The sequence below is a fragment of the Ammospiza nelsoni genome, chromosome 11 (genome assembly GCF_027579445.1).
Source record: "Ammospiza nelsoni isolate bAmmNel1 chromosome 11, bAmmNel1.pri, whole genome shotgun sequence".
NCBI lineage: Eukaryota > Metazoa > Chordata > Aves > Passeriformes > Passerellidae > Ammospiza > Ammospiza nelsoni.
The window spans coordinates 1,799,409-1,823,588 of record NC_080643.1 but is presented as its reverse complement, the minus strand read 5'-3'; the positions used below and the strand labels follow the sequence as shown (position 1 = coordinate 1,823,588).

The 24,180-nt window shown below is 43.7% G+C and overlaps 1 protein-coding gene across 2 annotated transcripts; it reads right to left on the bottom strand.

Annotated features, from left to right (window-relative positions):
• Positions 1 to 854: 854 nt before the first annotated feature.
• On the bottom strand, positions 855 to 16,844 carry CRBN (cereblon). Of its 2 annotated transcripts, none has more exons than XM_059480365.1 (11): positions 16,753 to 16,844; positions 13,594 to 13,706; positions 12,698 to 12,900; positions 11,708 to 11,857; positions 10,213 to 10,375; positions 8,851 to 8,913; positions 8,352 to 8,436; positions 8,098 to 8,213; positions 5,059 to 5,123; positions 3,719 to 3,850; positions 855 to 1,898 (listed from the first exon to the last, which is right to left on the bottom strand). In XM_059480365.1, the coding sequence occupies exons 1-11, from the start codon at positions 16,817 to 16,819 to the stop codon at positions 1,715 to 1,717; spliced, it is 1,341 nt and encodes a 446-aa protein (XP_059336348.1). In that variant the 5' UTR covers positions 16,820 to 16,844; the 3' UTR covers positions 855 to 1,714. The 2 variants fall into 2 exon arrangements, with proteins under 2 accessions (XP_059336348.1, XP_059336349.1); XM_059480366.1 differs by having other exon boundaries at positions 13,594 to 13,703; positions 16,753 to 16,809.
• Between the last annotated feature and the right edge of the window lie 7,336 nt (positions 16,845 to 24,180).

Sequence of the window (24,180 nt, the reverse complement as noted above, 5' to 3'; positions counted from 1 at the left end):
CCCAGCCCCCAGTGACTGCTCACACCAAGGCAGCACCTTCCAACTTCTTGTCACCACCAAGGCCCACTGAGGGCCACAGGAACAACAGACAGGAGGGACTCTGGGGGGAAAGGAACAAAATATCCCAAATACACAGCCCAGATGTGCTGGGTGAGGGAAAGCCAGGCCTGGTTCCAGTGGATTCACTAACACAGAGCATCCAGTCTCCCTCTCGCACCAGTGCCTGGCTTTCCAAGCTTATCATGAATCATTATCCACATCCAGGATGTTTTCTGGATGAAAAGGAGCCACCATCACCCTCTGCTTGCTCAGAGCCACATCCCAAATTCTGCTTTCCACAGTTCACTGCCAAGCCAGGGCACTGCACAGGGAACTGAGCACGGAATTAAAGGTGTCTAAGAAGAACAGAAGCAGCACAGAGGTAGAAAGTTCCAAAGAACTAAACCTGAGTTACACAATTAATCTCTACATACCTGGCAAGACAAATACCCAGCAGGAAGTCCATGGTTTGGGGTGTTTTCCACACTCCTGGTGTGCCAGGCTTGGCCTTGGCCCTCAGCTGAATGATCTGTCCTTGCTACACCTGCCTGGAGCCTGACTCATGTCTTACACCTGACTAGTTTAACATCACTGTGAAGAAATGAAGAGTGAATGATAAAAGCTTCACAAGAAAAACAAGTGTTTATGTGCACAAGCACTAAAAAAATCTCCATTGCCATCAAAAAAGTGCATTCTGTGAGGGAAAAAAAGATAAATCGCTGGCAAAAGCTGCCCCAGATTGGCACCCAATTTGTGGAGCAAAGACAAAACAAAAACCAAACCAAAACCCAAGAAACCTCCCCACAAAAAAGCACTGCCTGTATTCCTATTTTATTTGGAAACTTTTGCTCTTTATAAGGTGATAACGTGAAATTTTACTTTATGATCTTAAAGTTACAATGAAATAATTAAAAGAGATTTTTCCTTCCCTTTGTCACAACAAGTACTACTGAAAAATCCACCTCAGTGGGGTGGTTTAGAGTCCTTCCCAATCCCCTGGCCACCTCCACTGGTAAATTAACCAGGAATAATTTGGGGAAGTGACTGAAGCACACTGAACAGAACATGACAACGCTGTTTTACCCTCTGGGACTGACCTGTGCACTTCTTACCAACAGTTTAAAATTTAAGACTTCTAAAGTCAAATGGACTAAACAGATGAGACAACTTGTAAGGAACTGACACTTCCCCACGGGGTCCATCCTGGGAGGAGCTGCAATCCCAGCTTTGCACATTCCAGCACTCAGAAATGCTCAGGCTGCTTCTCTCTTCCACGGTTATTCAGCAAAAAGCTGAGAAACAGCACAAGCAGCAAACCTGAAGGACTTCAGAGAGTTAGCAACAGGGATTCCCAGCAAACCACGTGTAAGTGTGTTATGGCCAACACTCCACAGCAGCTACTGCCATCTACCATCCCGGGAACACCGCAGCAATCAGACTCTGCTGGTTGGGATTTCAGTTTGGTTTTAGTTTCCATCCCCCTTCCTTCCTTCACTGCAGGTGGGAACTCCACAGGTCCAGTCTCAGCTGTGTCCAGGTGGCTCAGAGATTTCCCGGTGTCCCGCTCCTGGTGTGTCCGGTGCCCTGTGCGGGAGCAGCACGGGCAAGGGCCGAGCTGGTTCCCGGCGAGGGTTGGGCACAGGAGGAGCAGCAGCCCCGGGCAGGGCCCCGGCTGTCACAGGCACAGCAGCGGCGAGCGGCCGCGCTCCGCGTCCTCGGCGTCCTCGGGCATGCGGGGCAGCAGCGCCGAGCGCGTCAGCCCCCAGAACCTGGGGGGACTCAGCTCCTTCCTGGTGGCCGTGAACTTCCAGCCCACGTGGCTGCCGCAGAGCCGGCACTGCGCGATGGTCCAGGCGTACCTGCGGGGCACAGAGAGCCGGGCTCGGGGAAACGGGCAGGGAGAGCGCTCCGGCAGGAACGGCCCGGCTGGGCGTGGGGGACAACCCCACAGTGGGTCTGGTGACAATCCCCAGCTGGGCGTGGGTGACAATCCCCAGAATGGTTTGGGTGATAATCCCAAAGTGGGTTTGGGTGACAATCCCCAGCTGGGCGTGGGGGACAACCCCACAGTGGGTCTGGTGACAATCCCCAGAATGGTTTGGGTGATAATCCCAAAGTGGGTTTGGGTGACAATCCCCAGCTGGGCTTGGGTGATAATCCCCAGCTGGGCTTGGGTGACAATCCCCAGAATGGTTTGGGTGACAATAGTGGGTTTGGGTGACAATCCCCAGCTGGGCGTGGGTGACAACCCCAAATTGCATTTGGATACCAATCCCCAGCTCCATTTGGGTACCAATCTCCAAACTGTGTTTGGGTGACAATCCCCAGCTGGATTTGGGTAACAACCCCCAACTCGGTTTGGGTGACAATCCCCAGCTAAATTTGGGTAACAACCCCAAAACGCATTGGATACCAATCCCAGCTGGATTTGGGTACCAATCCCCAAACTGGGTTTGGATACCAAATTCCCCAGCTGAATTTTTGTAACAACCCCAAAATGCATTTGGATACCAATCCCCAGCTGGATTTGGGTACCAATCCCCAGCTAAATTTTTCTAACAACCCCAAACTGCATTTGGGAACTAATCTCCAGCTGGATTTGGGTACCAATCCCCAGCTGGATTTCCAAGAATCCTCAGGAATCCAGTGCCCAGTGCCCATCTAAAACCCTGCAAAGCTCCAAAAATTAAAATAAGAAAATCCCACAAACATCCCACCCCAAAGCCCTCTATTGCCTCTTCAAAGAGAGGAAGCGACCAAAGCTTTTGATTGTCCCAGAAATGCTGAGAGCCCTGAAGAGGGGTCACAAAACTTCTCAGAGTAAATTATTTAACGGCAATGAAAGTGATTTTTGCCCTGCTTTTCCAAGAACAGGGACTGCTGCACCTCCCACAGCAGCAGAGATTTTTTTCTAACAGTTTTACGAGGTAGAACATGAATATTTCAAAGCCATCATAGAAGAGCTGAGAAAACACAAAAGGATGAGCAATATTAAGTCCAGATATTAAAAGTCTCAAATTTTCTTTAGGGAACGTTAAAACATGTGACAGAAATGCCAGACATCCTCCAAGTCATTGCTCAGCTCTCTGTGATATTCCAGGAAAAAAAATCCTAAATGCAAAACCTGTTATTATTAGGCAATTATTATTATTTACATCTTAACACTTAATTCTGTTATTGCCTCAGAGAGGCAGACTCATTATTAATTATTATTAAAATAAAATCAAATATAATCAGATCAATACAAATGTTATTAATTTTTAATTTAATGTAACATTTATTCAAGTTTTAGATATAAAAATGTATTTCAGTAGATGAAATGTATTTATATATTCTGGTTTTCACTTGCACTAAAGCTGTGTGAAAACAATTCTGAAAATAGTTGTACTTTAAACAAAACTACACACAAAGAAATTTCCAGACAACTTGGTTTAAACGGTTTAGATTCTAGACTATGTTTTAAAATCTTAGTATTTCCCCATTTAAAAAATACTAAATTGTGCAATATTATATGTGATTTTTCCATTTTATTCTGTATCTTGAATAAGTCTAAATTTACTTCTTTATTTTTCACGTGAGCAAAACAATGACATGTGCCAAAAAACTCAGTATTTACTATTCCACCCTCCCAGAAATAGGCAATTTGGGTAATTTTCTATTAAAATGTTGCTGCCCTTACCCAGGGAACCAGCTGTGCTCTGTGGAGGGGCGTCCACTGAGGCTCAGGTTGGAGGCTTTATACACAGTGAGGGTTTCGTGGATGTACCCATGGGGATTCACATAGGCTGCCATGGGCCCACACAGGGACAAGCTGCAACACACAGGGAATTTTGTCAGAATGCAAGGAAAAATTAAAAAAACCTAAAAAACAAACAAACAAAAAAACCCCAACAACGCAGCCCAAAATGTGGCAAATGTAAACAGAGGAAAAACTGACAGCTAAGCTTAAAATATTTCAACAGAGCAAAAAAATCCCCTTTTTGTGGGGGAAAAAAAAGTGCCTTGAATTATGGCATTAAAAACTGAAAGAAAATAGATGCTGATTTAAAATAATTTAGAAAATAGATGGTGATTTAAAATATCATTACTCAAATTTGCTTAGAATTGCAGGAAAGTCCACGACAGACTCATCCTGTGTGTTAACTTTAAACAGCAAGTTCCAAGAAAAGCAAGGAAAATGTAACTTTAAAAGTAAGCACAAATGTTCATTTATTGCACCAACTTCTCAACACCTTCTGTAAAAAGTTCATCATATTGACACAGCAGGAATTGTGGTGTCTGCAATCCATTATTTGATTAGAAGATAAGAAATGGCTTTTAATTACCCCATCAGCTCCTTATCACACTGATAAAGAAAAACTGTGGGGAGTCTTTGTTAAGCCAAAGCATCTTTTAACCTTGCCATTATCAGAGGGGATGGGCTGCTGGGAGTTCATCAAGATTAAAAGCAGTGACAAGGCTGACAGAGGCAGCAATTATTTGGGAAATGTAATCGGTGTTAAACATGGGAGATACTGTACAGGGCAAAGAAAGAATGGGGCCAGTTATCAGAAATAACCTTCAGTTCTTCAGAGAAAAAAGGGATCACAACATTTATTGGCTTCAATAGGAACCTTCCCTGCATGCCAACATCCTGGGAGCCTGTTTATATCCACTAATTAGTGCATTTTAATTGACACATAAATGAAGTCCTGGAAAATAAAATTTATCTAAATCTTTATTCAGAAATGCCAGGATGAAAAAGTCTTTATGTGACACATTTATATTTCAAATTGTTCAGAGTGAGGTGCTGGGGGTGTGGCACGACACCAATTTCTCTTCCAATATACCTGGAAATGCTGAGATTCCCAAACTTTTTATTAAAAAAGCTCAAATATAAATTCTCTATAAATATTTACTTAAATTTTATTGGAGCTGTGGCAAACCCAGCAGTTTTAAGACTTATCCCAGCTTAATCTGCTTTGCTGGGCCCATGTTTCTGACCTAGGAGCTGCCCAAGATGAAGAGTAATAAACTCACCTGAATATTTCATTCTTGGTAGTTATTTCTGTGTCTTGGCATTGCTTACAACACAGAGATGTGCACTGGGGAAGAGAAACAAAAGGGTAATCTCATTAATTTCCAGATGCTTGTCAGCAGCGGGAAATAATAAAAAATGTCTCTCTCTTTCCATCAGAGCAGACTTTGGACCAATTGTTTTGTTCAGCAGTTACTGATGTGGGTATTTTTTCTATGCATTTCACTTATTTAAACATTAATTATTATCTAAAAGACATAATAAGTTTCATATCATCTCCTCACAAAAAGATTCACACACAGAAAATTGGATCTGACTCCACAAATATAATAAATGAGCCAACCTTTTAAGGTCTCTAAAGGCTAATTTAGAAAAACAACCTTTGCTCTTCTGCAGTACAGCACAGAAAAGGCAGATGAGACAAATGCAATCATTAAGTCTTTCTTAAATTTGAGGGTACTGTAGATCAATGGGTTTAATTTCCTCACAAAAATAGGTAAAACATATTGATCTCTCTCCTGGAGATTATAACAGATTAATCCATCTTCTGCATTTTCTACAAAGCAGAACTAAACAATTCATCACTGACACTGCCCAGAAAAGCAGCATTTAAATCAGCTCAGCAGAACACTCCCATTCATTTTCAGGACATGCATTACCTGTACTTCTTTTTAAGGGTAATGCCTGTGAAATTCCTCCAAAATGAGCCACAGGATTTTGGAATAAAATGCTGCACTCAGGGACAGTGCTCCTAAAACCTGGAGTTTGTGCTCCTGAGCCCCCTGAGCTGTGACAGCACACACTCCAACCACTCCCTGCTCTCTCCTCTGCTCCCTTCAGAGGGTTTTGCTGGATTTCAGCTGCTCCAGCCCCTCTCCCGGAGGTGCCCCTGCTCGCTGGAGATGAGGCAGGACATGGGCTCCACTGCTCAGATCCTCTCCAGCCCCCCTGAAGCTGCCCTTGTTGCCCGATTGATAAATGACACAAAACTCGGATAAGTTTTGTGGGTGCTTTATTAAGGGCCCGGGGAGCTGGGGGACTCACGTCCCAAAGTCCAAGCCCCCAAATTCACGTATGGGTGCTTCACTCTTATACATGCGGTTCACAACAAAGTTTCCAAGAAACAGTTCCCTGTTCCCCTTGCCTAGTCTCTAAAAAAAAACAGTCCTCCGTTCCCCTTGCCTGGTCACAGACCCCTTGTGATACATTCCTTGGTTCACAACAAGATCATTAATCTTCTGCTTATCTTATTCTAAGAGCATTGTATGCTGCCTCCAGACAGGTTAGCATTCTTACCTTCTTGCACTAGTTTAATTATTTATTAAATCTCTAAGACTACCTGCTAGGTAACACACAAAACCCAACACACTTTCAACGGCTACAAAACTACTTTTTAACAAACCAGTTCACACACAACTCACTATAATTAAATATTTTGCTAAATTTCATTTCTTTTCCAACACCCTGGCCCCTCTCTGCTGCCAGGGACCTTCCCCACCTCACTGCAATGCTCACACAGCACTCAGGGTCCAATTCAGCCCCTCTCCACTCCATGTCCACTCCCAAAGCTCTCTAATGACTGCAATTAGCACTCCCGAGTGAACTCCAGTGCTGCACCTGGCAGTCAGGCACACTCCTTGAAATGAGCTTTGGGAACCGGGTTAACAACAGGGCAGGTGAGAAAAGTACAGGATCATTCACTGGTATCAAAGGAAAATGGATCAGCTCTCAGGATCAGTTTTATTATTGGAAATGGCATTCTGAACAAGCCAGGGCATCCTGAAGAACTCTGGATAAAAATGCTGCTAAATAAACTGTAAACAGCCATAATGCTCTCCCCATTCTAACACTAACACAGAACAGCTAAACACATTTACAGACCAAAATGCCAGAGAATGATGAGGAAAACACCTTTTGGGTATAGGCTAAAAAGCAACTTTAACTTGAATTTATGAGGCTAGTTTAAATTTTCCTATCTCTTTGGAATTTATGGAACACACATAATTGCTGAACAGGAACAGTTCTCAGCAGAACTTGAGTATCAGGGTGTTTTCAGAGTTTCAACTCAGAAAAGACAAGTGAAATTTAGTCTGACTACAGCCTCAGGCAAACACCTGCCCGTTTTGTCTCAGAATCTGGAAGAGATGTTTTCTGTCTGTTTAAATTTCTGCTGCATGAATTTGGGAAGAGGATCACTATTAAAATGACCCTCAGGTTCACTTTTCCTCAGAAAAGGGCAAGAATTTAATGACACTACTTTTTAGGCAAACAGGTAAAACTCCCACTGCTATGCATCCATTAGATAAATACAGTACTGTAATTCAAAAAATACAAATTATTACCAAGAACTGTACTACACAAAAATAGAAAATTTAGAACACTACAAGGCCATGGCAATGGAAAGAATGGAAACAAGTTTCTGAACATCTTAACAAGGAATTGCCTAAGAAATAAATGTGTCTTTTGTAAAAATAATCTGTTTAGTCCAATCTTTAGATTTATGCTCAATACTACGAAGATTTTGCTACAAAATCCACAAGTTTCCATGCCAAAATGATGCCTGTGGTGTCAGTGTGGGGCTGTGATGGTTGTTAACAACACTGGACTTCTAGCACCATCTCTTGGCTAAAAATGTGCTGTGCCACAATGAAATACTTCTAACAAAAGCAAATATAATTATGAATAGAATAGAATAGAATAGAATAGAATAGAATAGAATAGAATAGAATAGAATAGAATAGAATAATGTTTGATTATATTATATATTATATTATCACTATCATATATGATATATGATACATCATATATCATATAGAATATAGAATATATATTGTATATATATTATATATGTTTTTTCTTGCTGCCAAACATAACCCAGCACTAAGACATGATTTTCCTTTCGAGCAAACTTTTGAAGAAATAATAGAACACCCAAACATCCTCAGGAAGGATTAGCTGGGATTTCCATCATTTCTGGAAGGGATTGTGACAGTCACTCCTGGTTTTGGTAGTTTGATGGCAAACAAAGCAGAATGACTCACTTTGTTCATGATATCCAGCTCACAGCGCAGCCTCTGCACAGCACTGCCTATTTTGAGCAGCTGGATACGTAAAGCATCATCAATGGGCAGGCAGGCAGCAACTCTGTAAGAAAAATCTAGAAATGAGAAAGCAGCAGGTCTGTTAGAATTAACAGAGAAATAAATCCAACTGTTTCTATTTACTCTACCACAGGTAATTATCGAAGCTGTGGTCTCTTAAGAAATTAAAACTGTGGGTTCAGAAAAGCTCGTACCTACTGGGTTTGATGGCAGAGATTCATCCTTGAGGTTTTCATCCCACTCGTGGAGCTGCCTCTTGACTCTCTCCATCAAGGTTTCCTTTTGTTGGAAGAAAAGCCTAATTTAAATACACAGGTATTGCTGTTTTCTTCTCAGGAAAAAAACAAAAGGGAAGCAAAATGTAGAGTAAGCTCTTTTCCCTGAGTGGACAGTAGTTTTTAATTAAAGAATAATTAAAGAATCACTTTGTACCTGCATATTTTAACTGTTTTTGCTCTGAGACAATACAGAAGGAATCAGAATCTCTGTATCCCTACCAGACATTTGTTCTGGGAAGGAGGGAGCAACCACAGTGGGGGAAGCCCTTCCTGATCTTTTCACACTACACTGAATATAAAAGGCTTTAAAATGGAAATTATGAGCCAATAAAATTAAAGCTTTTCTATTATCCCACATTTAGATATTACAACTATAAAGCTCTCTGCAGGTTATTTGATTTAAGGGTGAACTTACAGCATCATAGAGAGAGTAGAGCCAGGGGGGCCAAGATGTCAAACTTGCACAGTGGAACTTCCTCTGAAACCAAACCCACAAATATTTATTCTTTAACAAAAGCAGATTTTAAGGATAGCTTTTTAAAAAAAAAATATAAAACAGGGGAGACAGACCTGATTATTTAAAGATACAAGAAATTACCTCCATCAGGACCAGCACTTCACTGTGAAGCTTCCAAACCCATTTTCAGATGCACTGAGGGCTAAGCCTTCTGAGCAGGACAATACATGGATTTTATCACAAAACCTGTCTCTATATTATTGGTATTTCTGATGTTTAGTAATAAAAATTTATGTCTTTCAAAAGTGTGTCTGTCTGAAATGAAGACAGTTGAAAATTTAAGTGCTATTAACAGTGCATCTGTTCCTAAGTCTCCACCAGCTGTCCCTGGAACCACCAAATTTCCACCAGTGTAATGTCATTTGTTTAATTAACCAATTTTCTCCAGTGATTCCTGAACACAGAAATGGAGAGCTTTAGTTAATAGAAGTCTAAAAAGCAGCCCACAACTATGTTGGTTTTCAAGAGGGGCTCATATTGCTCTGCAAATATGTACAAATTCAATTCTCATCTCCCCCTTGAGGGCAACTCTCCTCATTTAAAAATGACACCAGGAGAGAGATGGAGGTAACAGGACAATTACCCTGCTCTGCAGCTGCACCCCAGGTTTTCCTGCAGTGGGTTCCCTTCATTTCAGCTCCACCTGACAGAACCAGCCTTGGGAAGGGATTTCTACCCCACAGCCCAGAGTTTCTCATTCACTCACATGAACTTGGTCAGGAACTCTGAGAATCAAGAGCTCTTTGTTATCAGAGGAGTTTTTAATTTGATTTTGAAAGTATAAGAGTTCAAAACCATTGAAGAAAAAAGCAAATCCAAACATGAGCTGAGTTACCAAGACTCTGTATTAATTTCTGGAGGTAGTTCCAAAGATCTCTACAGAGACAGAAGATTTCAGGGTAACTTCTCTGTGTCAATGACCAAAACAATGGAATAAATAATAAATACAGATATAAACTGGCACAGGGTGCCCAGAGAGGCTGTGCACTCCCCATCCCTGGAGTGTCCAAGGCCAGAATGGAGGGGCTTGGAGCAACCTGGGATAGCAGAAGATGTCCCTGCACATGGATGGGCTTTAAGGACCTTTCCAACCCAAACCAGTGTGGGACTCCATGAAAAGCAGGAGGTTGGAATCTGCCTTCCCTGCTGTGCCTCCTCCTCCTCTACAGATGGAGCTGGATACCGATTTCAAGATGGCATCAGAAATTCAGACAAAAAATACAAAAGCAGAATAACCAAAGCTGTAGAATAACTTCTCACCTTCTGGTACTTCTGCCACCACTGCCTGATGGCCCTGTCCTGCCAGGAGGTGGGTTTGGAAGAGGGGAGCACGTGGCACCTGCTGAGAGACTGCAGCTGCACTGCTGCCATGGTGGGAGGCAGCACCCGCTCGGGCAGGATCTGTACTTTGGCCTGCTGGATTCTGAGGAAGGGAACAAAAACATGAGGTGTACACATTTTAAATGTTTTTTCTAATACATGCATTTAATAAAATGGATTTTACTGCTTATGGGAACACAGGCTGGTGCAAGGGATTAATCACAGTACTAGAGAATTTAACCTACAACCCATTCCATCAGAACTTCTTTTATTTTAGAGAACTACAGATCTGTTGGGATTGTGGTGGACAGAAATACAGACAGATTGGCAGTGGTAACACAGCTGAATGTTCCACCATCTCAGCACTATAGATTTAGATTTCTGTCTCCTCAAGTTACTTTTGGTATAAATAATCAGCTCTTCCATCTCAATGGCTCAGTTCAGCTGAAATGCACTTTGCTATCTTCAAACCACAAAAGCTTCTGTGCTCAGCTCGAGGTCAGAATCAGCAGAAATAGGATACAGACTCTGATCAGATTTTAATATCCCAGCATCAAAGGTCACCTCTTCCACAAAGACCTCAGAATATGGCTGAGGCTACTAAAAGCGCTGTCCAGCAGGAAAGATTTCATGTCTTATTAGGATTATGCAGCAGAAGTCCTGAAATACTGAGCAGTGTGTAAAAAATTCTAATTTTCTCACAGGGACAGCACCGAACTGGTAACTTACAATAAATTACAAGATTATGTTGCGCCAAAAGCACTCAGGAATCAGAAATACCAAGAATTATGGAAATGTTCTTCTTGCTAAGGAGTTCTGGACAGTGAATTCCCAGTAACAAAGGTGCTGCTGCTGCAGTTGTCCAAGCACTGCCACCCTGTGTCCAAGCAGGGCTTCTCCTAAGCTCTAACATTCAGAGTCTGTTATTTGGAACCAAATGTTAGAGAGCAAACAGCACAAATATTCTTCATTTCTTCAGCTGCAGGTCACAAAACCACAGAAATGCTCCCAGACCTCCTTCTAAAGCAATGCCTCTATGCTGAATTGCAGGATATGGGTGAGGAGCTCTAGATTTACAGATTTGGAGTAATACTTCACAAGCCTTGCAGAAAATATGACAGAAGCTCTAGCAATTGTGCTAAGAACTGTCACATGGTCCCAGATCAATGCTGGAGCCTGGACCTCTGGCCATGGTGCAGGGCATGATGCCAAGGAGCTGGAAATGAGGGAAGACTCAGCATATTCTTACTGCATGTTCAGGATCTTGATCACTTTTAGAAATGGAAAAAGGCATTAATTACATAATATGTTAAAACTAGTCAGAAGAGCCTCTAAATATCACAGCTATGAAATGGGAATATAGAAAATAAGAGAAAACTCCTATGAAAGTTGATTTGACTTGAAAGTTGACAGAATTAACTGCATCATTTCTTACCCATCTGACTGTGTTCGTATTTCAAGCACCTTGAACCTCTGTCTTCCTATTGCTTTCACCTTGACTGTTTCAACTCCATATTCCTGCTCTTCTCTGTAGGCATAGATTTCTGCTGTCGTTCCAAAATGTGCTTCCCTCTCGTGTGCATTACTAAGAGTAACATAATTAAAAATGAATTAATTAACCCCCTCCAAACAGCACTGCTCATTCAGACTCCACTCTGCCTGCACTGACTGTACATGACTGGTCTGATCAAAAATGCAATTTTTGGTGAAACACCTTTAATTAATCACAATAATAATTTTTCCATTATAAAGCAATTTCTATTGTTTTGGTTGGTTGGGTTTTTTTGCCAAATGACTTGATTTTATTTTAGGGTCTAGATGTGACATTCTGGGAGCACAGGGATCACCAGTGTGTCAGCATTTCAAATGCAGACACTGAAAGCACTGAAAGCAAACATTCTTTGGATTGACTTTGTAACAGGAACTGTTCCCACCTCCCACACAATTAATCCATAGTAAATTGCAGGGGGAAGAGGGAGGAACATTCCCAACTTCTTCTGGCATTAATCAGCTTTTCTCTTCTCCACTTTTCTATCACCTCCTGTGTCTCAACTCCACTGTGAAACATTTGCCAGTGCTTGTTAGTTCACACACAAAATAAGCAACAATACAGCTCTCAAAACAAGAATGTGACTTTCACATTTCAGGTCAAGGCTTATTCTTTAACAAGATGGAACAAACAGTTCCTGAAAGAGGAGGATGCTCAGCCAAGGACACAGATCAGCACTTGCTGCTTCTCCACACAAACATGAAATGCTGTCAAGCACCTACACTGCCATTACACATTGGAAGCCAAATTCTGTTAAACAATTTCAGCTTGTCATCGAGCACAGAACTGATGCAACCATCTGCTTTTGCTTTAGTATCCACAGAAACTGTGCTACAAACATGCTGCACACACCAGCAACCCGCCCGTGGCTTTTACCTGTATGCAAGGACAGCAAAGGTTCTGTCTTTCTGAATTAAATTCCGCACCATGCTAACCTCTTGGGGGCGGAAGAGCTGCAGCGGCAGCGTCTGGCCGGGGATCAGCATCACCATCACCCGGGGCAGCACGGGGATCACCTGGCAGCTGTCGTCATCGTGCACCGTCCTGCCGTGGAACTCCTCCATGTCCGAGCCCAGGTACTGCCAGGAGGGAACGGGGGTCAGGGAGGGCCCGGGGAGCACGGGGAGCACGGGCACGGGCTGCTCTGGGGTCACTCAGCCCCCACAAGGATCTCATGGGGACCTGCAGTATCTGAAGGAGCCACAGGGAAGGTGGACAGAGATTCTTCCCAAGGAACAGAGTACCAGGGCACAGGGAATGGTTTCGCACTGCCAGAGGGCAGGGATGGATGGGATACTGGGAAGGAATTCATCCCTGTCAGGGTGGGCAGACCCTGGCACAGGCTGCCCCTGGATCCCTGGCAGTGCCCAAAGCCAGGCTGGACAGGGCTTGGAACAACCTGAGACAGCAGAAGCTGTCCCTGCCCAGGGGGTGCAACTGTGTGCCCACTCTGTGTGCAGAGCTGGATGGGATACTGGGAAGGAATTCATCCCTGTCAGGGTGGGCAGACCCTGGCACAGGCTGCCCCTGGATCCCTGGCAGTGCCCAAGGCCAGGCTGGACAGGGCTTGGAACAACCTGGGACAGCAGAAGCTGTCCCTGACCAGGAGATCCAACTGTGTGCCCTCTACAGTCCTTCCAACCCAAACCATCTGATGATGATTCTGTAAAAATAAAACCAAGCTTGTGGCATAAAAACATTACAATAAAACTATACAAACCCCATTTAAATATTTTCAGTATATATTTATTGGACAATATATAAAAACATACCACATGTGATGTGGGCAAACTGGTATCAAAATTAATGATGTTTGGCTTCTCAGCTTCTTTACTATCTTGGTCTTCCACTTCCATTTCATTGTCATCCTCTTCCTCGCTCTCTACTAAGAAGGACATACAGAATATTGTATAGGAAACAATCAGCAAAGACTGAGATACTGAGAAAAACCTGAGAATCAGGGGAAATACATTCAATATTCCCAGGCTATAGCTTTGCACAGGGAAATAAACCAGAAGGAAATAATTTTCTTGTTGTTACAGCAAAATCACCATTCTGTAGCAAGAGTCAAAAGCTGGTAATTTTTTTTTCTGAAGGCCTAAAGAACAACTTTCCTTGGAAGAAAACAATAAACAAAGGCTGTCAGCTCAGGTTTTCACTACAGTGGTGTTTCCTCATCTCAGCTCTAAAGGTTTTCTGTCAGCACCCCGGGATGCCAGATCACCTCACTCCTTGCAGGATATGAGCAAAGGGTCTGAAGCTGCACAAACCCCAACACTCAGCTGCAGTGAGTAACAAGCAATGGGAAGCTCTGTGTTCATGCAGAGACTCTTGCTGGTATTTTAGACAATTTAATTGCTGTCAACCTCTGTGTGTGCACACCGAACACCAACCCAGCAAAGGCAGCTCCTGAGGAAGCCAAACACAGGACTCCAAGGGATTTCAGATACTAAACAGCATTTAAAAACTACAGCTTCCTTCCCGTTCCTCAGCCAAGCCTAAAGTCATTTGCAGGCAAGAGGACAATTAAATCATCAGTCACTGCATTAATTGACCCTATTCCTCTGAACACAAACATTATTTATACAGCATGTTATGCCTAAACCTCATGCTAGCATAAACCAGTCTCTAGGATTCTTACACCAAGAGCTGCTGGGTAATGGATAATCCCAGGGGGGCTGAAAAACAGCATTTGGACCTTGAAAGCTATTACAAGATAAAATTACAATACCCAGTCTAGTTGCCTGCCTTTGCAATTAATATCTTCTTTAAAAACAGTTCAGAGTTGAAAATATAAAAGGTGGAGGGGTTCACTCATCCTGAAGGATTCTGCAGGGAAATTCAAAAAAAAGATGCTGCAGAAGCACAGAATTTTCCTTCAGAAATGGGAACACCACCAATTTCACTATTTCTGAGAGTGGGAGTACAAGAGAACAGTGAAGAAAACATTAAAAGCTGATTTTAGAGAACCCTTTTTCCCCTCTTTGCCCTCCAGACACATTTGTTAAATGCTCCCACAAAATGTTTAGTCACTGGTCTTATTTCTGCTTCACCTCACTTATGTTTTTTTTTAAACAGTTCACAGTTTACAGAACCTGCTCTTACAAATCCATCCTATACTGAATTTATCTCAGCAATAAATGATCCAGCACCACAGGAAAGGAGGTTACAGACTCTCTCTGGTATTGTAACTAATTACAGTCCTTTCAGCAATGAGACACCATCTGCCTAATGACTGTTAAAAATACTCCACATCTATATGAAATTTCTTATATTCAATTAGCAGCCCTAACCATGAACAATTACAGAATGTTCAAGATGTACAAAACAGCAATTATTTTACTTAGTTTGATTGGGGGGAAGAGCAGGAAGTTTTTGTTTGGTTCTGGGGCATCACTGCATGATGGAGGAGAGGAAAAAAATAAAATACTCTGATTTTTCCATGTGCTCCTAGCCGGCTGCATCCATCATTAGCAGTTTTAACAGGGAGAGGCTGCCCCACTTGCTTTTGTGAACGCAGAAGGAATTAGCAGCAGTTGATTGGAAAGAATTGTGCCCAGCAAACTTTTGCTGGCTGCTGCCAAGAGCGCACAGTGGCTGCTGTGTGGTGCTGGCTGAGGGACCGTGATGACTCATTCCACTGCAGCAGCACCAGCCAGCCCAAAACACAGCAAACCCCGGCGCCTTCCCGCTCCTCCTCCCTCCCAGCTGGCAACACAAGCTGAAGCTTTCACACCCCCAAATACTGGGTTTTATTTATCCTTCAATTCCAGGATTAGCAGCACCTCCAGCACACAGGAAAGAGGGAAAAGCGAGCGCTGAAGGCTGCCCTGCATAATAAAAATCACATTTTCCTCATGTTGGTTCACTAGCACAACCCAATCCACTCTCAATGACTCTGTGCAGAAAGGGAGAAATATGACCCTCATTTAAGGAAAAGGGACAAGGTTATATATAGGTCATATTAAGGTCATATTAAAGCTGTATTTCCTACAATATTCAAGGAAAATTGCTTATATTATGGTGATATTAAGGCTGTATTTCCTAAAATATTCAATATTTTTTTATTTATTATTTAAAACATACAGAGCTAAAGAGCTCACAGAATTTCCTGCCATGGGAAATGCCACTGGCTCCTGGCAGGATTTCCTGCTCCCTTCTCCCCTGCATGCTTATTCTGAAATAATGCTTTCCAGTTAAGCACAAGCTGCTTCCCAACCTATTTGATCTCCTGTCATTGTGGAGGCACCATAGGCAGAAAAACACATTATTATGCAATAATTATGAAGTAATTCCCTGGGTGAGGAATTGCTCTGCTGTGTGTGACAGATAAGCCGGGCAGCACATGGGATCCAGCACTGTTCTCCATCCAGCACCTCTGCTTCCCTGCTTATTTTCACTGGAAAACAGAGCAGAGACTCCCTAAAAGAACTCAGATTCTGCTGGGCTCTGGGTTTCACAGCGGTCTCGATGCACAGAGCAGTGCCTGCTCTGCCGGGAAACCCACGGGCCTTTCACCCCATCGGGAGCACCCGTGTCCCTTCCTGCACCGCACACCCACGGCCTCCAAGGAACATTTACGGCCTCAATGGAAATTTGCGGCCTCGATGGAGCAGTCATGGCCTCGAAGGATTTGCAGGAGCCCAGCAGCAGAGGCCGCAGGAGCCCGCGGCCCCGGGCCAAGGCTCGCACCGGCCGGCAGCGCCCACAGCCCCCGGCCCTCAGCGCTCCGCACACCGCCCGAGGTTCTGCCCGCCTCCCCCTCGCTTTGCTTCGCTTTTCTTTCCCCCTCCTCTCCGCCTCCGCTTCCTTCCTTTCCTTTCCGTTCCTTCCCTTCTCCTTTTCCCTTTCCCTTTCCCCTCCCCACCCGCCTGCCGAGCCCCGGCCCGGTGCCTCCCCCGCGGGTGCCCCCGGCCCGGCCCGGCCCTCACCGGGCACCAGCTGGAGGTGGTTCCCCATGTTATCTCGGGGCTCTCCGCCTCGGTCCTCGGCGGCCATCGCTGTTTACCCGGAGAGCAGGCTGGGAAGGCGGCGGGGCGGGGGCAGGAGGCGGGCGGAGGAGGAGCCCGAGCCCGCCGGAGCACGGCCGGGAGCCGCGGCCTCTGCGGGCCCGAGGGCTCCGTGCTCAGCGCCGGGCTCGCACCGACCGCGTTCCCCTTGATCCAGGACTGCCCTTCCCGCCTGAGGGCTCGGGGTGCCGGGGGACAGCGGTTCCTCCTCTGCTCACAGGGCACGGCCAAGGTGACCAGGGCAGAGCCGCCCCCGGTGGCACCTCCGGCGAGTCCCCAGAGCAGGCGCTGCATGGCCGGGCTGTGGGCATGGGAGAGGGGCTTGGTGTGAATAAACCCGCAGTGGATTAAACCTCGTGGGGAAATGGCTTGACAATAAACTAAACACAATAGAGGATAAAAATTTATCCGCATAAGGCGTGGAGAGGGTGCAATGAAAAGCCAGGGTGGTGCCGAGGGCACTGGAGCATCTCTGCTGTGAGGAAGGCTGAGCTGGAGTTCTTCAACCCCGAGAGGAGATGGCTGGAATGGGATTTTATCCGTGCACACACATTTTAGTAATTTAGTTAATAAATTTATTAGGAGAGCTAGGCTCCTCTTGATGGTGCCCAGCAATGGCACAAGAGGAGAGGGCAGAAACTGATGCCCAGAGGTTCCACCTGGACATGAGGAAAAGCTTCCTCCCTGTGCAGGGGAACAGATGCTCAAAGATGATGTGAAATCTCCACCTGGGGATACTCAGACCTGTCTGGACACAATCCTGAGCTCCTGAAACTTGCCAGCAGGGTCCTGTCCTGTGTGAGGTTGGTGGCATCACCAGAAATGGTTCACGGGATGCAACCCGGCTGATACACCCCGAAAAGTTCACTGCACTGCCCAACTCTCACGCAAACCCTCTGTCTCAACATTCATTATCATTTCCTTCCCCTTTAAAAACCCTCAAAAAAGTTCTATCATGGCCCTGGGATTTCTCTATAATAAAATGTTATATTTTTATTGCAGAAATTTTATTGCATTCTTTGTTACAAATCACTAAACCCATATGGTGCTCTTGAGCCCTTCACAATTCCTCTATCTCATCTCAGCCCTGTTTGTTGTTTTCTTCCTAAAAAGGCTTTTTTGTTGTTGTTGTTGTTGTTGTTATTCAGGGAAAAATTCTGCACTGTCTAATTTTTCTTCAGTATCTCCCATCTCACTTCAGCAATAATATTCTCCCTGCATCAGTGGCAGAGCAAACCAATGATTGGCCAGCAAGCAAAACACTCATTTTTGTATTTTTTTAAATCAGAATTAAAGTGGTTTTGAGAACTACATTCAAAGGACAAATAAACCCTATAATTTCCTTACCATTGTGGGTGGAAAATTCCCAAACAATCATTATCTGTGCTGACCTGAATGGGCCTTTAGAGCAGCAATCAATACCACATTTGCCAAATGAGCACGAACATGCCTGTGATGATACATTAAACATTTATAAAATACAATAATCACTTAAATGATTAAGTTATGATTCCATAACTTTTTCTGCATTGTCTCAGTGTAATACTCATAATTGCAGGGTATTGTATCTGATAATTTACCATCATAAAAAAAGATCTTTTTCTTGTCAAGCTGACCAACTGAAGAATTAAAATATTATGAGCCCCTTCTCCAAACCCTAGGATTTTATTAAGAAATATTATGCTAAATATTTTGTAATTCTTCTGATATGCTAAGGTATTTTTATTTCTCTTGGTTTTTTTTACTAAATTGCTGACGATATATTTGAGTCACACTTTTGAGCTTGTTTCTGCACTCTTGAGGGATAGATCTTATTTTTTAGTGGCTCCTGGGATTCTCCAAAAATTCACATGACCCAAGGATTTGGGGTTTCTTTTAGGAAACCCTAAATTCAATAATAATCATAATAAAATGATAAGCAGTGAGGGCTCTGGGGGTATTTTTGATGCTGCTGCGGCTCTTTGTCACCCTAACCCTGCCAACAGTTCTGTCTGTGAGCAGTGTAACTCCAGCAAGTGCTTTAAATCTAAATTCAACCTCCAGATTTGGCATTAATTCTAATTTAGACTCTGACTATAATTTACAGACATCACTATTTACCAGCTTTTTCTGCAGGGCTGTACTGAAGACAGTGAGGATTTTGGGTGAAGATTTTTTTTGAGATAAGTGACTTTTGTTAAGTTCCACATCACCATCAGGACATTTACTAAATACTGTAAGGTATAGTTAATTTTGAGGGTTTTAAATTCAACCTAGAAAGCATGTTTAACATATAAATATTGATATTTCTTATCACAAATAGTTTAGTTGGAAGAGTCATTAATCTCACTCCCAGCACAAGGTGTGTTCCCAAATTGAGATTGGGAGAATGGAAGTTGTTTCCTACAGGGGCTTCATCCCCAAATTCATCTCCAGTGGCTGGTTGGGAATAATTGCAAAGTTGTTCTTGGTTAACCATTGAGTAGTTTGGAGTCAGAGATGTTAAACCACCTTTCCAGAAAAAAAAAAGGAACAAAGGGACGGGAGTGTAAAGCATATGAAAATGCTGCTCTATTTAGAATTTAATTTAGAGTTAATTTAGTTTTCATCCTGGGTCCCACTCGCTGCGGGAAGCAGAGGATGCAGTGCTTGTTACCTGATTACAGGTGCAGCTCTCAGCACAAGGAGTTTAAAACCACCCCCAGCCTCCTCCTGGTCAGTCTCTCACTGAACAGATCATTGCTCCACCAGAACTACAACCCTACCTCCCCAAAATATGCCATTTGGCCACCTTCTTATTTAACTTTTCTTCCCATTTTCCTGCTCCTGCATCCGCTTCCTGAGTGCCCCCAGGAGGAAAGCTCCGTGACTGGTGAGAAGATGAAATAAGAGGAACTAAGAGCGGCTCTGCCGACAAAATCTTCCCGTGTGAGATTCCAAAGCTCCCTTCCATCCCTCAGCTCCCTTCTCTCTCCACACTGGTTCAGAAAAGAAGTTGTCAATGCCTCAGCAGCCACTGCACTCCCTCGTCCCCCTACATCCTTGAATGAAGTGGAAAATTCAAAAATCCCCGATATTGCGGGAGCAGAGGCACTAGATGGTGCTGTAACATCCCCTTTTGCAGCTCTGCTCTGGCAGAATTATTCAGCCGGGCTGCTCTGCGAGCTTTGGGGCTTCTGTTTTTAGGGGATTCACTGCAAACAATGGAAAAGTTTGATTTACAACATTATCTATTGATCTACAACATTATCTATTGATCTACAACATAACTATTTTAAAATAGGAGGTTTGTGGTTCTGACACGTGCTGGTTTGACCAGGCTGTTTAAAAAGGAGTCTGGATAGTCTAATTTTAAACTGGAAAAAGTTCTGTGCCCTTGTGCCATTGATTTCTGGCCTGCCAATAAATTGGCTCATAATCCACCCAAACCTGCTATTCCAGGCAGAACCAAGCAATCTCTCCAAGTATTCCAAAATAAAAAGTGACTCCCTCACCTTTAGACAATTTATTAAACACTGACAGTAGAAAGCAGCTACAGGACAAAAAGGAGATCTGCACTTCAGGCATTAAAAGAATCCCAACCAGTCACAAAAGTACATGAAGCCACTTTCTTACCCACAGCCAGGCAGCCCCAGCACTGAAGACACTTGTCATGTCTACATGGAAATTCCTGCCTTTTCAAGTGGCCAGCTGGACTTGCTGCTCGTCGCACAAATTAGGGAGAGGTGTCACTGCCAGTCCCAGTTATCAGCTGTGCCACCCCAAACCCACCAGAGCTGCCCGTGTCAATGTCAAATGTACTCTAAGAGGACACAAACCACAGAGAAAGGTGACTCCAAAAGCACAAAAATCAGGGGTGGGCAGAACTGTTGTAGAACAAGAGAGCCTGGGCAAGTGCAGGGCAGATTCAGAGCAGCAGAGGATGAGTTTATCCCAAGAAGCTGATTGGCATCCCAGTGAGAATGGGGCATATTTACAATTCCTGTTCATATTTGCTGCCTGGGTCAGGCTGGTGACAAAGGAGCAGCTCTGAATATGCAGGAGCCCCAGACAAAGGGCCCATTAGCCAGACATGGCCATTACTATGCAGAGAGGCAAATTCTCCTGCCAGAGAGCCCTTGCCAAGCAAGGAAACTATTTGGCAAGTGTGCAAAACCCATATTCCACACAAGCGACACACAGCATGGCAGGGAAAGCAAATGGGGCTATAAACACAAATTTGGTTCAATAAAGGGAATGAAAAGTGAGGGGAAAACTCTGTAACACTTTCTGGAAGGGGACACCAAGGCAAAGAGAGCCTTGAGGAACATTTCTGTAAATCCAGGGCTGCCAGACCCCACTCCCAGATCACCTGAGATGTGTCTGTGGCTTTGAGGTGCAGGTCAGCACAGACCTCCATTGCAAAGAAGATTTGTCAGAGATAACGATTTAGTATTTCCTTTAACTTTTCTATCACAAAATTTTTGGTCATTTTCATGTTAATGAGGTCCCAAAATTTCAACCAAGGGACTCCAGTGAGTCTTACAAGCTGTGACACTGCTTTTTCCTTCTCCGTTGTTCCTGCTGGGTCTGTCAGCAAGTTCAATGTATTTATAACTCAATGTATATATAATTCTGGGCATTTTTTCCCAGGAAGATCCAAGTAGCCCTGTCTGAACAGGAGTTTATGCAGAGCTCACTGCAGTGATCCCTACTCAGAGCAAACAGTGTTGGTTTTATCCCTGTGTATATTACCCAACAAACTGTTCCCATATATTATGTAAAATCATGTAAATTGGTGTATATACATTTAGGTAGAGGGAGCTTGCTCATAAATCTCACTTCACTTTAAAATACAGAGCACTAAGTATGAGTTAGAAAAACTATTTTTCTTTCACTGTGGATTTAGAGCAGGCTCCTTCCATTATCCATGCAGGAAAACCATTCTGAACTCGGGCAGCTTGAGAAAAGTTAATAGAGCCACATTTACAACAGTATTTGACTTAATTTGGGAATTTATCCTGGAAGTTTGCCTGCAGTTTGTCATGGGGAGGAAGTCCAGCAACCTCTGCAGAGGATGGCAGTGAAAAGCTCAGGGAGGGAAAGAACACAGAAAGGCTTGGAAATCAAGACCTTTTTGGTTTTTTCACATGATAACTTACTAAAATTTACTAGAGACTGAGCACACCGTGTTTGCAGGCTGCTTAGTCAGGGTTTCTCAATTTTTTGGGCTGAGAGATAACAATTGCTAACATCATTCCCTAACTCTTTTTAATAGTGGCACCGAGTATTGCATCACTGCAATCCAAAGGTGGGTGCACTGCAAAGATGAGGGGGAAAAAAACACATGCTAAATTGTAAGGGACATAAACTGCATGTAATGGTCATAAACAGCCAAGCCTGCTGGATTTCTGCCTCAGGCAGCAGAGGAATGCGCTCACTACTCTTAAGCTCTTGCAGTTCTCATTTTCAGAGAAGCATAAAATGGTTTGGTTGGAAGGAATGTTAAAAATCCTCCCATTCCACCCCCTGCCATGGGCAGGGACACCTTTCACCAGCCCAGGCTTCTCCAAGCCCTGTCCAGCCTGGCCCTGATGTCACTCACACTGCAGCCCTGCAGATCCATGACCTTCCCAGCCCTCTCTGTGGCAGACCCTGAATTTCCATGTCCTGCCTTCTAGAGGATCCCCTTCGGAGGTTTTCTCCCAGATTTGCCCTAAACCAGGACACTCCACGCCCTTGGAACAGCCCAATCCCTTGGGGAGCTGAAGAAAGCCTTGCAAGGGTTCAGATTCCTCAGCTCCCCCACATTTCAGACCCTTCCAGCTGCCAGTTTTGTGTCTGCTGGATGGAAAAAGGGATCTTGCTGTGAGGGAACCTCTGTCAGATCGCCTCTCTCAGGTACAAAACTACTCACAGAGGTGTATTTTCCCTTTACCAGCATAACCAGCACATCAAGAGGATTCCCCTACCTGAGAGAACATCCCAGTGAAACTCTGAGCTCACTAACAGCTGGAAGGGCTTTGGAAAAAGCAACAGTGAGAAGCTCCGCTGGGAATGGCAGGGAAACGCACGTTCAGAAACATGGAAATTCTCGCTCTGCACAAGATGTTGCAGCTATTTGATTTCCAGCGCCTTCAGAGGACTACCTGAATATTTAACTGGCATCAAATCAGCTCTCAGCGGAGAGTTTGCTTGTGCCTGTGCATTCTGAGAGGTGAAAAATAACTCAGTAATCAGATTTTAAGCTGTTATCTAATTGCAGAGAAGGTAGCACTGCAGAAGAACCTCAGCAATTCAGTCCTTAAGAGTTCTCACACCAAATTTTCACCTTGTTTAAGGGCAGATGTGCATGGATTCCAGAAGGAAACAGATGTTTTCACCTCATCTGAGCTCCTTCAGGGGGGTAATTGCCTGTAAATAGTGAGGTTATTAAGCTATTTCTTGAATATCACTACCCACCAAGCATGACAAACTCATCAAAGCAGAAGTTCTACTACAGAAGTCCCACTTAAAGTTCATTTCCTCCAATGGCTGAGTGTTTAAGGAGATTTTCAGCAATAGATCATATTTTGTGGGCCATTCCCCCACCAGGTGATTTCCTACAATGTTCTGAATCACTGCAAGCTCTCCATTCTACAGCACTTAATACTGCCCGAAAATTTGTCATTGATTTCACAGCTCACAAGTTTTAAGATCCTGAAGAAGCCAACAAACTATTCCACAAGGAGCTGACCTTCATTTAATGACCTGCCACGATCACTGGAAATAAGAACAGTAACACCCAAACTGAGATTGATTCTCCCCCTTTTTCATTCATTCTATCTCATATCATCCAAATATTGTAGATTCTTACAGGGTTTAAATATATAGATTGTCTAAATATGTATTATACAGCCAGGCATGTTTTCTTCAGAGCGTTTTTAAAATAATATATATTGTACATGTAATTTTTTTGGCATTTAGTCACACTAGAATGGAGGCCAATTCGTTTGGCCTTTGCCTAAATTTCTGAAAATCCAATCAGTCGATTAATCCTTTATTACTAATATGGACATACAAACAATTTACTAATGGCTCTAGGAGATCGTGGCTGGATGGAAAATTGGATGTATTCTCTCACTTTAAATCTCCTATTGTTTTGTTACAGAATCTCACCTCCCATTCCATGTTAGGGAAGAGAAATCTGAGGCACAAAGGCGTGAGACTGCTGGGAATTCATTTCCAAAGTCAGGTAAAATGTCATCCCATTGTTCTTTTGTAAATCATCCCCCCAGCACCTGTAGCATGAGGAAATGAAAAATGGGACAGACCATTAAGCTAAATGGCCTTTTGGAAAGCTGGAGTGAAAGCTTTACAAATGATGTATTGTGGGAGGGCAGCTCAGTGTTT